The 15433-nt window shown below is 47.8% G+C and overlaps 1 protein-coding gene across 1 annotated transcript in view; it reads right to left on the reverse strand.

The window, feature by feature from the left end:
- The window catches only part of LOC133345318 (tensin-3-like), a 120898-nt gene that overhangs the window by 59840 nt on the left and 45625 nt on the right, over nt 1-15433 (reverse strand). The window contains 1 exon segment of the mRNA XM_061555979.1: nt 8633-8747. Within this exon segment, the coding sequence (XP_061411963.1) occupies nt 8633-8747 (115 nt within the window).

Here is a 15433-nt window from a genome sequence, read left to right on the forward strand (position 1 = left end):
CAATCAGTTCTCATTAAATTCGTTTGCAAATTTGCTTCAATGTGTTTGAAAAAAAACTCTACACGGGAGGCTTATTTGAAAAAAAAAAAATTCAACCACTGCCAAGACCCAGCAGGGATCTTGGACAATACCATCTATTGTACCGTACAGTCCATATCTAGCCACACAACAGAACTCCTCATTAACAAATGCAGTGAGCAGCAATTAATTCAGCCCCTCCCAGCACCTTAATAATTGTAATTTAATATAGAATTGGTTAAAAAAATATGCGACGGTAGCGACAGACAAGGCCAGGAGGGAATGGCCGCTAAAGGGAGTGTGCATGAAAAAGTGCACGACCGCCGTGGAGATGGAGCTGTGAAATCTGCTCACACGCAGGAGTGAGATGGATTGTGTGACATCGCAGGGCCACGAGGGATGGTGACGCTGTGGGGAAGCCTGGTCCAGCAGCGGATAAACAATGGCTGACGAGCAATATATAAAACACACTGCCTTTGACACGCATCTCCAAAGAGTAAACAAATGCCCGTGCCACATTCAGAAATGATACAGATTACCATACCATTTGAAAAACCACGTTTATGGAACGTAACTTTTTCCACGAGTCTTGTAATTCATTAAAGGTTAGTCATGCGGTTTATTAAAATAAAATAAACGCACGCGTACATTTCCACCGCAAAGTTCGGTGCATTTGCCTTGGTCCAAACGACTCAATGTCGATGCTATTCGCGTTCCTTTTGAGTCACCCGCAGAGGAAGGGTGGAGCTGCAGTAGAGGTCGCGGTTGGGCAGCTGAGCTCATGGCAGAGCGTGCACCCCCCCCCCTCTCAGCCCCGCGTCGTTTCACAGCCGCACAATTCTCAGCAACTTCGCGTGCACCGCTCTAAAAATAATAATCATTGGGCAAAGAACGGGTCCCACGCCAGTCTAGGTTTACATATTAAGTGTAGATTAATAGGCTAACGTGACTACAGGCGGCGTCATTATAGCTGCTAAATGGAGCAATTGACCAGGCAGAACAAAGACTTAGTGAAGATGCTTAGTGCATCAGCTCAACTTAAGCTGGGTAGGGTAACTGCCAGCGATGCCCTGCTGATAATCTGCTCAAACGTCCCCAATATTTGGCCAACTGCCTTTAAAAAAAATAAGCACGTGACCTCCCACGTGCGATATAAGCCAAGTGTCACCAGCCTGTTTCTGTGCTCGGTTGGGCAATACTACTGAAACGTGGCATTGAGCTGCAATTTACAAGGAGGGAGTTTTGCATTCGGATTAATTGACAGCCGTTTTAATAGCGGTCATTATCCGCTCCTTCGAATGACACCCAATATGCGAATGTGGAAATAGACGTTACCAGTCGCAGTACGAGCGATATTTCTGGTTCCAAAAAAATTGGTATAAGGCGGCCTTTGAAGCATTTTTTTTTGCAGAAAGCAGTCAGTAAAGTGGAATAAATAAGCAAGAGCTTTCAAAAATGGAATTGGATATGGGTGGCTCAAAATACATGCAAATGACTTATTTATTTGAATTTCAGAACTGTTTCGCAAAGACATTTCAACGGACACAGTTCCCCACAGTACTCTCCATTGTAGCTGCGAGTCACGGTCTCGAGCCCTCTAGTGGCTGAAAGTATAATGAACTCCACAGAGCTCTAGCCCATGCGTCTTAAATGAGTGCCACGTGTTGCTTGGCACGATGTCCGACGTTCCATTCTATGCACCGGGGAGCTTCCGCATGGAACTATTCACGATGTAGACAGTTCTCGTCTTCAGAAACTATTCGGTTCCTGAAAATAAGCTCACAGCACTTGGACCGAACTTAGACTCAGAACCTTTATTTATCCTGGAGAAATCCGATGAACTATAAAGCTCTCTTTCACGGTCGTCCAGTCGGGGTGGGTCAGAAAGTTACAGCGAACAATACAAACAAAACGATTGGCGTGCAAAGTATAGGAAAGGTAAGCAAAGCAATGCAAATAAGTACGTAAAGTTTATAAAGTGTATAAAGTACAATTTGCAAAAGTACATCAATTCCTGCCGATGTCCAACAATACTGTACATGGTCGCTTGGGCAACGCATCAAAACAACAACAACAACAGTCCCAGACCACAGCAAGTAAACACACAGAAGTCTCTAAAATACATTGCGCATACAAATGGAAGCATCTATACACGGGTAAGGATGAAAGCTACAAATCACATTGCAAATGTGGTTGTATCTGGCACCACGCGGCGTAACAAACCTCCGATAAGCGTGAGTGGCTATGTACGTTGCGAAAGAGGTTCAACATTCGCACATACTACGCAAGTCTAATGTGCTTGCTCTTTCATAGATTTCAGCTAAATGGACCCCAGGCTTGAGTCTACTTCTGAGGTTTATCATGTGACCAGTTCACTATTGTCATAACTATAGTTACCGAGTAAGGTGATTTGCTTAACAGGCAGAAATGTCCAAAAAAGGCCACTGACAGTAGCCAAAAACACGAGATTTCATCTCTGTATTATTTGAATTGCACAGACCAGACTGTCTCCAACGTAATGACCGATGTACAATGCACTTAGCGCTCAGGAATGTAAGATCGTAACAAGGATATATCTCGTTACTGTTTTGACGCGTTACAAAAACAAAATCGTTCTGCGTCGGTCAAGATGCAAGAGATGGCGACCACCCGGTGGTCGAGACGAATGCCAGAGTAGCAGCCAGATGCGGAGACGCCCAGAGAGAGAAGAGTCCGTACAAGCGTGGAGGAGATGGAGCAACGCAATCCGCTCGTGCGCAGGTGGATAGAGCTGCTGGCTGCGCCACGAGACCACGAGAGATGCCGAGACGACCGCCAATGGATATGAACATCAGAATCACAAGCTTTATTTATCCTGGAGAAATCCGATGAGCCATGAAGCTTTTTTCACACCCCCCCCCCCCCGTAGTTGTGGGTCAGCTACGAGCGTTATTCGTGATGATGACGATGACCACTTTAGCAAGAAACTCATCCATCCGCTTTACGTCACTGTAACCATTCTGAGAAGATAAACATCGGCGGACGACAAGAAACCCGCCGCCTGCAGCCGGCGGCCCCCGTGCGGCACACGCACGACCGTTGACTGAAGACGGAACAAAGAGGCCGCCACGACACAGCCACTGGGCCGAGGTGGCTCAATGGACTCTTCTGAATCTTTACCAACCACCACCACCGCAGCAGCGATGCTGGCTGCTCGACCGTCAACAGCGCGCTCCGACGAAGCCGCCGACAACCAAAAATGCCACGCTCGATGAAAGCGTTACGACGATGCCTCATTTGGACGCCCTTTCAGAGCATCCTTCCCTCTTCGACACCAGCAGATGCCAATCGCTTGCGATGCGGTTGCATTCATGCAAGAAGCCGTCACCAAGAGCGCTGCTGCTGCTGCTGCACTGGAACGGGTACGCTCCCCTGCGGGAACACCGAGGCTGACAGAGCGTGGCATTGACTAATGTTTCCGCGTGCGCTCCAGTGGAGCCGCAGGTTTCACAGCGAGCCAGCAGAGGGAGGCAGCACAGCTGCAGGACGACAGGAAGCCCCCAACAGCCCCACTCTTAATGTCACCGAAGGTACGGACGTCGGACTTCTTTCGCACCGTACGTAGCCAACCGTGCTAATCGGAGTGCGCGGGGAAGGACAAACTAAGCACAAAAACGCGGTTCTAAAGATGAGTTTCAATATCGATTTAAAAGTGCACAGCTCCACTGCATTGCTAATATCGTAAGGAAGAGCGTTCCAGACGGCCGCATCAGGTATAACGACGGGGTGTTCAGACGCTCCAATTTCCCTGCCCGGCAGAAACAACAACTCACACGGATGGAATTGAAGGACAGCGCCCGCCCAAAGAAGCATGGAGAGATGCACGCGTGGAATTGCATTGACGAACGAGAAAGAAGACCACGTGGAAAAGATGACGCACACAGGTCAATCACATCATCCAAACCATGAATACAAGTCAAGGGACTTGGGCAGAACCCGTCATACCTAACAGGGTTCATGGACGGTGGTCAATAAGAATAGTATCGGAGTGGCAGCCAAGGAATGGAACGCGTTCAAAATACATCCACGACGGAGATGGAGCGATGGAATCTGTTCATGTGCAGGTGCTCCATGGATTGTTGTAACTTTGCCATGGAATAAAGATAAACGTCGAAGGAAACACACACTCATCATCATCATCATGAGCCATGACCTATCAACTGCTGGATGAAAGCCTACCCAAGCTCTCCAATGGGCTTGCCATGCAACAATCCATCTAGCTCCTGCGCACACACCGATGTCATTGTTCCGTCTCTGTGGTGGGCATCTATTGGGCATGCTCCCCTCCTCTAGCTGTAACTCCACCGCTAGTCTCGACCACTGGTCGTTATCTATTCTAGAGAAATGTCCTTTCCAAATTCACTCCCTTTTCAGCTGGATCTGTCCGGGTCAGCGACACAGAAAATATTTTCGCACTTGGCACACCACATCCAGTATACCTCTGGTAATGGCGGTGATTCACTGCTGTGCTCTATTACTACGGTATATGCTGCAGTCGTTGTAATGCACAATGAATATGATTGTGCACATGTCACTGAAAAACGCACGCGTCACATTTACATTTCCGTGTTTATTTTGACACAAGACTCCCAAGTATCGTGTTAAGGTCATTCAACCACCCCGAAACATTTTAATCCAAATCAAATATATATCCTCTTCTTCACAGATGCATACGATGATGGAAAGGAACCAATAAACGCTGCAGTGACTGAAGCGTTTTTTTTTGGTGTGTACACAAAGATCAAAGATCACCCGTGTAGCATTAACAGACTGTCGGGGCAAGTGCTGTTAGCGAGCACCTATGAAGGCCGGAACGGTACACGAGGGGGTGGGTGGCCAGCACCACGCCCGACCGCCTTTGTCTCCCTAGTGGCGATGTTTACACACCGCACCAGGTACTCATTTAAGGCTGAGTCGACCTAGGGGAGGCCCAGGACCGGTTCAGATAATCGTCACTGGTGTTAGCCGTGAGCGGGAATCGAACCCGGGTCGCCAGGTTCATAGCGCAGCGTAGCGCTAACCGCTACACTACCGCTCCCCACACACGCACACACACGCGCGCACACACGCGCGCACACACACACGTACACACACACACACACGCGCGCGCACACACACACGCACACACACGCACACACGCGCGCGCACACACACACGCGCACACACACACGCACGCGCGCACACACACACGTACACGCGCGCGCGCGCCACGCGCACGCGGGCACGTGCCTGAGGCACGACCGCAAACCACGCGGCTGCTCGAGTTGTTTCTGGCCACGGCCACGCGTCGGATACGCCGCGAGCCGCAGCAACGCGCCGGGCGGCAACCGGCTTTCATTCCGACAAACCGCCAAATCCCGAGAACAAACCAATTCATCCCGCTGTATGTTTCTTTTTTATCTGCACCTCAACAACAACTTTGGCTTTTTACGATTTTGTAGAAACACCTGAAATGGGAGCAATCCTGCAATTATCATGAAGTGCAGAACTGTCACTTGAATACATTGCAAACGTCGCGCGCACTGCACTGAAAGTGCGTGCCGCAAATGAACCACGATACCTTGCTGATCTCGTCACGGAGCACAAACCATCATCACGCGAACTCCGGTTCTCATCACAGGGGCTTCTGGCTCACCATCGACAAAGACGGCGGTCACCGCATCGCGTGGTGCTTTCAGATGCGCTTCTGCGGCCGTCTGGAACGCTCTTCCTTCCGATATTAGGAAGCCACTGGAGCTATACACTTTAAATCATCATCTAGATTGACGACCTAATTTCATTTTAATTGCTTTTTGTGCTTAGTTTGTTGTCATTTTCCCCGCACCTACGATTAGCAGTTGACTACGTACGGTGCAAAAGAAGTTCAACATACGTATGTCATGAATACAGAAGAGTAGCATATGCTATCCATGGGGGAGCATCAATGCAACGAATAGTGCACTTCGCTCTGCACCTAGTAGCCTCAGTTGGATACCTGGCCTTCTTGAACATCATTGGCGAGTGTGGTGAAGTGTAGTCAACCAACCCTCACGAACGACACGGCACGGGGAAGCCTTCACGCAGCCGAGATTGTCAATTGGCTCTGCATTATTATTATAATTTGCTGTAGAGTAACGCACTGGTTATTTTGTACATTTATAACAGTAATTGGCTGAGTTTATCTCACTGATGAGCCCCAATTATTTTTTGTTGTTGCGTATGGCAACACGGTTCACGAACTAAATGCCAACGTTCAGGTCTGCTAGCCACGAGGGGGCTGCATGAGAGAGTTCTTGTAATGTTGCTATCCCTCCGTTGAATGAGCTCAGGCTACAGCAGTTTACTGTGGTCCATAGTTTGGATTGCATGGTCAAATAAGCCCCAATGACATCTAAACATATCCACTTTTATCTTGACTGAAAGCTTTTGTGACTGCAGGAATCCATATTCTTTGGGTCTTTCGCTAAAGCCACGTAGACAGAAAAAATAACAAAAAATATCGACGTTTCGATCGCAACACAAGTGGTCGTCTTCAGGAAAATATCCACTTCTCCCAAGCAGCCGCAAAACAGGCTTCTCACAAAGAGAGCAGTCATTAACAGGAGTGACCCTCGCCTTTTTATTTTAAATATTGTTCCGCTTAACTTAACAGCGCAGCATGTGTTATGTACTCTATATATTTATACAAAGGGTACTCGAAGGGATTTGAGAATAAGACGCTACAACAACTGCTGTGCGAACATAATAAATAAGATGTAGATGCTTGCCCCGAGCTCTCATACTCTGATGGTGCATTGTCCTTGAGTTGTGCGCCTTTTGGCGTCATCTGGTCCAACCCATATGAGACTAGGCTCGAAGGAAAGCTGTCTCGGGTGTGGACCAATCAACTTCAAGGACAGTGCACATTATCAGAGTTATGTCTTTTGTTTGTATTTATGACTGCAGGTATTGCGGTCTATGCAAACATGACTCCTTGCAAAAAGGTGTCAGTTTTGTTGCCAGATAGAAGGGTAAAGAACCAATTATCAAAATATTTCAAACTTTGTTAATTCAATGCTGGATGAAGGCCTCTCCTCGCTGTGTCAGCAATACGAGCTGTTTGCCGACATTTCTGCACACACTGGCCAACACGAGTTCAAAGACCACTCACCACTCATGTTAGTCATGGCCAGAAATCAAACTCAGGTCACCAGGTTCATCGTGCAGTTCGCTAACTACCGCAGCACCGCTCACCAAATTATTAACAATATTACAGCATCCTTGGCCTCCATATTAAAACAAATCAACGTAGCAGACTAAATGCTTATTTAGTAAGTTAAGATTAGCATATATTTAACAATCTTGTTTTAAAAAAAGTTCACGTGCAAATTGTAGTGTATTTATAGTTGGTATCGCAGGAGAAGGCCCAAATATACACGGCAAGAAACAAACGTACGGCCTGAAGGAGGTTCGAATCTGGACACCCCCTTTTTTGTTTGTGTTGAAGGATGATCGTTCTGTATCCTTCCCCGCCTGGAATGCGTGGTGGTCGGTTGTAACGCATCCTGAGCCGTGCATGACTCAGAGGATTAAAGGAGTCGCAGCACGAAAGCCTACCTCTTGCCTTGACCCAGGGAGGCCCCCACCCCAGCAAAGCGGTCACCCATGCGTGCATCAGTGGCACGCGAAATTGGCAAACAGGAGTGAAATCACCGCGCTAAGCATCGCTTTCCAGCCTCCCCTCCGCCTGGGTAGGAAGTCAGGACGGGAGGGAGAGGCCACGCTTCCTCCTCAAAAGCCGGGAAAGGTTTTAAAACACAGGCAAAACCTGACAACCCGCCATTATCCAAATTCACATTACTTAAGCAATGCGGTATTATATTACCGTCATAAACAGTTTTTACTACAAGTGTTTTATGCACTTATTTACATGCAATGTATACTGCTTTTTCGTATTAAATCATCACAGTCTTGGATTCAGCAAAACTCTGGCACACAATCACATATGCTTGTTGGGTACAATGTCATGGGCTCAACAATGTTCACCTCTCAGCCAACTGAAAATGGGACTGATGGTAATTCCTCACGGACATTACTGCCCTTCTCCACTGTGCCAGTGGTCAGTGTGCCCGCTACGCACCCACCGTGCCTCACAACCCTGCAGCACGACCTTGTTCAAAGGGGGGGCATACGAACAGGGGTTATGGCACAACGCAGTCGATGTTAAACAAACTTCAACAACCCTGAACAGAGGGAGCAGCGATGCGATCTGCATTTGTGTGTCGCGCGTTCTGCTCCTCCGGCCCTCGCTCCCCGTGTATGCGAGCAAAGGCTGCAATGTCCATCGCTTCATCGTTACGAATCTGAAACCATCAGCTTTTTAACTCGACTCCAAGACTTTAGAAGCGGGGCTGAGCCTTGAGCAGAGGGGGGCTCAGCCCCCTCCACGGAGCCACGTAGCCGGCGGAACCACCAAAACGGTGCATAGAGTTCTTTAAAGATAAAAAAAAATCTTCAATTTGTACAGTTCCCCCACTGTAAGATCACGAGTGCTGTGGGGTGCACATTGCCACCGGGCGCGACTCTTGAGCGGGTCCCTCCGGCCCCAGGCTCTTACCGCGGCAGCAGAGGCCCTGCTGGCCCAGAGGCTGCCTGCACGCGCCGCACACCCGGGGCCGCTTGAAGCTCTTAGCCTTGAAGGTGTGAGCGTTGGGGGCCTCCGCTTCTTCGGGCTGAAAAACACAACAACAACAACAACAAAAAGGAATGCAGCAAACGCGTCCCTTCGGTCGGTCGCATTCACCATCAGCAGCAGCAGCATCGCTGCAACTTACTCCTATTAACTTCCATCAGTTGCTCCGTCATCATCATAATCGGGACATCACAATAATTATAATGATCATCATTATGATAAATGTGATCATCATAATGATGATGATGATTATGATTATGATCATTATTTTCATGATGATTATGATGATTATGATGATGCCCCGCACCTCCGATTAACACGGTTGGCTACGTACGGTGCAAAAGAAGCTCAACATACATATATAGAACATCAATACAACATGCATATACATGCATTATTCGGGTGACAGGTGACGCAGTGGCTACGCTTGTGCCTCACAGCAAGACAGACCTGGGTTATATTCCTGACCCATGCAGCTGCCTTCCTGTGTGTAGTTTAAATGTTCTCCCCCTGTTCTACATAGGTTTTCTCCAGGTTCTCTGGTTTTATCCCATCGCTATAACAATCATAAACATGTAACCGGTATGCGGCAAAACATTCCAATGACTGAAAAAATTACCCAATTGGGATTACGCAGCAACTTGCCCCCTAGTGTGGAAACTTGGCATAGACCTCTTTAACGAGTCTTGAGATTCAGTGAAACATTGCTGGTTAAACAAGTTTACCACTTATAATAAATGATAATACGTTGTGATCAACACTATCATCTATTTTCTATTGCACCTTCAATAGTGCTGTTTATTGCTGGCTGCTTGGAATGTTGAGCCTTTGAGCCTTTATTTGGCAATCATGATAAAAAAATATATACAAAACGATGGCTAATGTATGGCATTTATTCAACAAATATAACTTAACTGACAACACCTGTGGTTAATATTTATATTTGCCTAATAACTCGTGAACACAATGCATCACTAAGCCAACACACACTGCTTTAGAGTCACTGTCCTTTTGGAATGAACCACATCCTTTGACAAGCCATCCACTGAGTCATCCGATGGAGAGACGGGCCACTGCCATGGAATTTTGAGCACGAATTAATGGCCACCAGAGGAGATAAACACCAACGCATTACACATTTATATAGACAGACAAATGACTTTGCTTTGACAAGTGACAATACCGCACCTCCAATTAGTACGGTTGGCAACATACGTTTGGAAATAAGTTCAACATACATACGATACTGGGGTTTACCATTTGCAGCCACATTATATTGACTCTTCTTCGTCTCTTTCCCCAATTTTACCTTTACAATTTTCATATCCACATCATGTCCTGAGATTAAGAATCACTTTCGAAATTATTGCAACATCAGTGTAACTCCAACAGTGTTTACCCACACTTCAGAAGGCATCCGTTTTCCACACTTGCAGCCAAGCCCTGATATTTTCATTCTCATAGCTGGACTTGAACGAAAGAGCAAACCCGAATTAAACATGAATGCTTTTTTTGTGCAGTCATCGGAGACTGGGCTGAGATCATCAACTCCACTAAAAGTGAGAACACGATTTCAACACGAGTGGCCGAATCCCAGAATATAACCCGGAATATTAGCGGTGCCAAGCTTGGAACACAGGGAGCCTCTCCTGGCCTCAAAAACCTACTAGGTTGAACTTCTTTTGCACCGTACGTAGCCAACCGTGCTAAACGGAGGTGAACAAAGTATCAACCCGTTACAGTAATACGACGAACAACCACGAGCAGGGTGGTACACAGTCGATATTTATGAATGACAACAAGCTGCTGCCGCGACCCTCACCAGGACAAGCGGATCGAGAAATTAACGAACGAAAACGATGTACAATGAACTGTGGGGACCTTCACAGAACCACCAATGAAGGCCCTTATTTGCCAGTATACAAATATAACACGGAAATAATGGCGCAATTCTAAATTACACAAAGCACTTTTTGTGTGTGTGTGTGCATATATATACACACACACAGACACATTATGGCGTGGAATCACTGGGTGGTCAGAGAAGGCTAATGAGTGTGGCCTCAGTCACAGTCCAATGTTGGCCAAGATTTAGAAGGCCTCACTCAGCAGCCCGACAAAGCTCCCTTTGCCAAGGCCCCCCCCCCTCCTCTATACCCCCCATACCACCCTCCCCTATACCCCCCCATGCCCCCCTCCCCTATACCCCCCATACCACCCTCCCCTATACCCCCCATACCCCCCTCCCCTATACCCCCCCATGCCCCTCTCCCCTATACCTCCCCATACCCCCCTCCCCTATACCCCCTCCCCTATACCCCCCCATACCCCCCTCTCCTTTACCCCCCATACCCCCTCCCCTATACCCCCCTCCCCCACCTCGTGCCCACTGGGAGTGCAAAGCCAGCAACCACTCCATTCACTCGCCCCCCCCACCACCACACGCGCGATCATTAAGAGGCGGCCCATTGTACACACTCATTTGTCACAGACAAATCGCAATCTACAATAGGCAGGTACAAGACCCTTATACACACAGCGAAGAAGAAAAACACTGGACAAAGAATCCCTGTAATCGAAAATATGTCGTGTATTTGCTTGCATTTACACTGCGTACATATAGCAACATAACGCTTATCATAATCATGTAAGCGCGCACCAAAAATACCCCCGTGCGGTAAAATATTAAGTCTAAAAGTTACCACAATGTGGATGATAGCGTTGCCACCTGTCCGGGTTTGGCCCGGGCAGTCTGAGTGGGGGGGGGGGGGGGTCTGAGGTTTGTTTAGATACATTTGTAAATTCAATTAAAGATAACAGTTGGAAAAAAATCAGATGCCATTATGAACAATAATGTTTCTCTATGAAAACAGAAACGCATTTTGAAAACCCCTTCAGCAACGCGTTCAATGCTGAGGACATTGGCAGCCGCAGTGTCGGGTCGCCAGCTGCCCAGGTTGACCTGGACAGTCTGGGAGTTGCCATCTGCGTTCAGGTGGCAGGAATTAATTCGTAGCGAGATCTGCTGCCGGTGCTGCTGTGTTGAACCTGCACAGCTTTGCTAATGAACCTCGTGCGTTGGGGCTGTCGGCAAAGGTGGCAGCCGCAGTGGTCGCTCTCACCTTACGGTCGTGGCCTTGGCTCTCTGTCTTTGTCTCTAAAGCGAATTCGCTTTGATGCCTCACTTCTTCTCTGGGCGTGATGAGTGAAAACAATGCTTCAAGAGGGCTATAAACTGCTCGTTGTAAAGTTCAAAGGATGGCAATTTGCGCACTAGTGGGCGTTCTGTGCTTCGTGCAATCGGCAGAAGAAAAAGCGGCATTCAGAACGTACCCGAAGAAACTGTTCAGATTGGAAGCGACCGAATGAAATGCTTTGAGTGGGTTGAAGAGTTAAACCATCAGCTTCTCATCACTTTCCCAATTTCCCCACTCACACGACCGGGAGCAAAATAACAAATGTAGTACTAGATCAATCATTGCTTGTAATTCGGATGTAACATCGTTGAAATGGTGAACACCTCCGATTAGCACGGTTGACTACGTATGGTGCAACAAAGTTCACACACACATGCATGTACACAACAGTAATTTCCTGAATAAAGTAAACATAGCACCACTTGTTGGAACAAGCGGTTCTGACCACTGCACCACAACTCCCTCCACCGCACCATGAACAGGGAGGCCTGTGTTTGATTTCTGGGCAGGGCTAACATCTGTGGCGAGTGATACCTGGACTGGCCATGCGGGCCCCATAACCAAGCCACACTAACCAACGTGGTGAATTACGGTCAACCAAACCGTCATTACCAATATCGTGGACAGACTTCACCAGCAGACGATTTTCAAAGGGGCTATACGCTACATTATTATTATTTGAAGACTCCAATAAGTCAGAAGTGGCGACACAGTGGTGAGCACACTACGCTATAACATGCGTTTGATTTCGAGCGACGAATAACATCTGTGGCGTGTGACATCTGAACTGGTTTTGGGTCCACTCTTATCAACCCGCACTGACAAGTGTGGTGAAGTATGCTCAAACAAACCCGCATGGCTGATGCGGAAAGGCATTTGTCCAGTTGTCGATTGACAAGGGACTAAAACTCACCAACTGACTTAATCCAATAAGAATGAATGTAAACAGAGAGTACTTTCTGTATGTATGTTGAACTTCTTTCGCACCGAACGTAGCCAACTGTGATAATCGGAGGTGCGGGGGAAGACAACAAACAAAACACAAAAAACAGTTCTAAAGAAATGAGTTTTCAATATAGATTATGTAAAAGTGCATAGCTCCAGTGGCTTCGTCATATCGGAAGGAAGAGCGTTCCAGACGGCCGCAGAACCGCATCTGAAAGCGCGCGATGCAGTGCACGTCTTTGTTTCATGGCCAGCCAAAAACATCAGCCTGGACACATTTGCACTGCCCCTCTTCAGGACTGTAATGGCTTTGTGGCTGTGGATGACAGCTGATAGCACCTGGGAATTTACACACCTGGGCAATGGCACACCTGGGCATTACCACACCTGCACACACAGGCTCACGATGGCCACCTCCAATCTGCACAGTCCTCAGACTCGCATGGGATACGTTTCCCAGAAGGTCCCAGGTGGCTTGGAATGCTTCTATACGTGTGTGATCACCTACTTCACCGATGGAGTCGTTTAGGAGCACGAAGGAATGTAACCACGGAACACCACTGTGATAACGGACCAACCTCTCCTTTACTCAATCATATTTACTTAAAGTGGCTTTAAGAGCTGCCGTAAATCACTGTAAGAACTGGAGTTCCCAGAGTGCTATGAAACTGCCACGCTCAGAATAGAAAACAAATACTGTAGTCTGATTTATTACAAAGCAACGACACCAGGGAAAAAAGGGATCATTCAGAGTAAAGAGCAGGTCGATTTTAGGCCAACATCACACTGGATGGACAACAATGAAGCGGTTTACTGTAACAATCCGCCCGGCAGACTATGACCAATTTATCAACCGAGAGAAAGCACCAGCGTGTTCGTGCTTCGGGAACGAAATTGATCGATGGTGCCTCCCCGAGTCTCGAACGACGACGACGACCGGAGACAAAACCAGACGCGGGACGGCGCCGCCGACAGCCGGCGACGTGGCCGCAGGGTACAGACACCTCTGTGCAGAGCAGAGGTCGCAACCGGGTACCCGATACCCGTACCCTACCCGATACCCGGCTACCCTACCCGGCCGGGTACGGGTAGCCATTTGCGACCCTGGTGCGGCCGGGTACGGGTAAGGAATCAAAACCCGTTTGCGACCTCTGGCGTAGAGTCCGCCCAACCAACTAGCGTCTATACATCAACTAGAGTCTCTCTACAACAACTAGTGTCTCTCTACATCAACTAGAGTCTCTCTACACCAACTAGAGTCTCTCTACACCAACTAGAGTCTCTCTACAACAACTAGTGTCTCTCTACATCAACTAGAGTCTCTCTACCAATTAGCGTCTATACATCAACTAGAGTCTCTCTACAACAACTAGTGTCTCTCTACATCAACTAGAGTCTCTCTACACCAACTAGAGTCTCTCTACAACAACTAGTGTCTCTCTACATCAACTAGAGTCTCTCTACCAACTAGCGTCTATACATCAACTAGAGTCTCTCTACAACAACTAGTGTCTCTCTACATCAACTAGAGTCTCTCTACCAACTAGCGTCTATACATCAACTAGAGTCTCTCTACAACAACTAGTGTCTCTCTACATCAACTAGAGTCTCTCTACCAACTAGCGTCTATACATCAACTAGAGTCTCTCTACAACAACTAGTGTCTCTCTACATCAACTAGAGTCTCTCTACCAACTAGCGTCTATACATCAACTAGAGTCTATCTACAATAACTAGTGTCTCTCTACAACAACTCGTGTCTCTCTACAATAACTAGTGTCTCTCTACAACAACTAGTGTCTCTCTACAACAACTAGAGTCTCTCTACACAACAGAGCGACCGTAAGAGGGCCGAGCCCGCTCGGTGGGAGCGCGACGTCCCTTCTCTCTCTCTCGCCTGCCCAGTGGTGCACCTCGTTTGGCACAAACGGAGCAGTGGGGGGGGGGGGGGGGGGTCCCTCGTGGTCAATCAAGAGGGCGGTGGGGGGGCTGCTATACGCAGGCGGCGTGCACTGCCCTGCAGTGATTAAGTCGGCAAACAAAAGAGCACCTCCCATGAACAACTTTGCACGCGTCTATGATTCATCGCTTAATGCAGCCACAATGTGCAGCATTAGCATAGCATTTGTTTGGTAACCTTTGTCATACGAGAGCGTCTGACAAAGGCTATACGCTCGTATGAACGTACCAGCCTATGACAAAGGGAATACCAATGCATTGTGCATTCTGGTCCCGTACCAAGTGACGAAAGCGAATGAACTGCTTAATCACACGTAGCAGGAGTGCTTAAAACATCACATATGCATCGCTTGTGGCGACAAGGGCCGTCTCACGCCTGGAACATTCGCAAAACAAAAAGAGCAATGACACGCGACACTGTCTCGATAGCGTCACCCCGCACACGTGGGGACACATCGTATCTGTGGCAATGACAAATCCTGAGAAATTCCGGAGATTAGGTAAATCTGGACTTACCTACCAATGCAATTACATCATAATGTGCCGTCACACATTCTTATTGCTGTGAAAGTACAGTAAAGTGCAGTTAGACGCAGACCAACCACTTACCTGGACAACCTGGAAA

The sequence above is a fragment of the Lethenteron reissneri genome, chromosome 21, assembly GCF_015708825.2.
Source record: "Lethenteron reissneri isolate LAM-NWPU_2019-01 chromosome 21, ASM1570882v1, whole genome shotgun sequence".
Classification (NCBI taxonomy): domain Eukaryota; kingdom Metazoa; phylum Chordata; class Hyperoartia; order Petromyzontiformes; family Petromyzontidae; genus Lethenteron; species Lethenteron reissneri.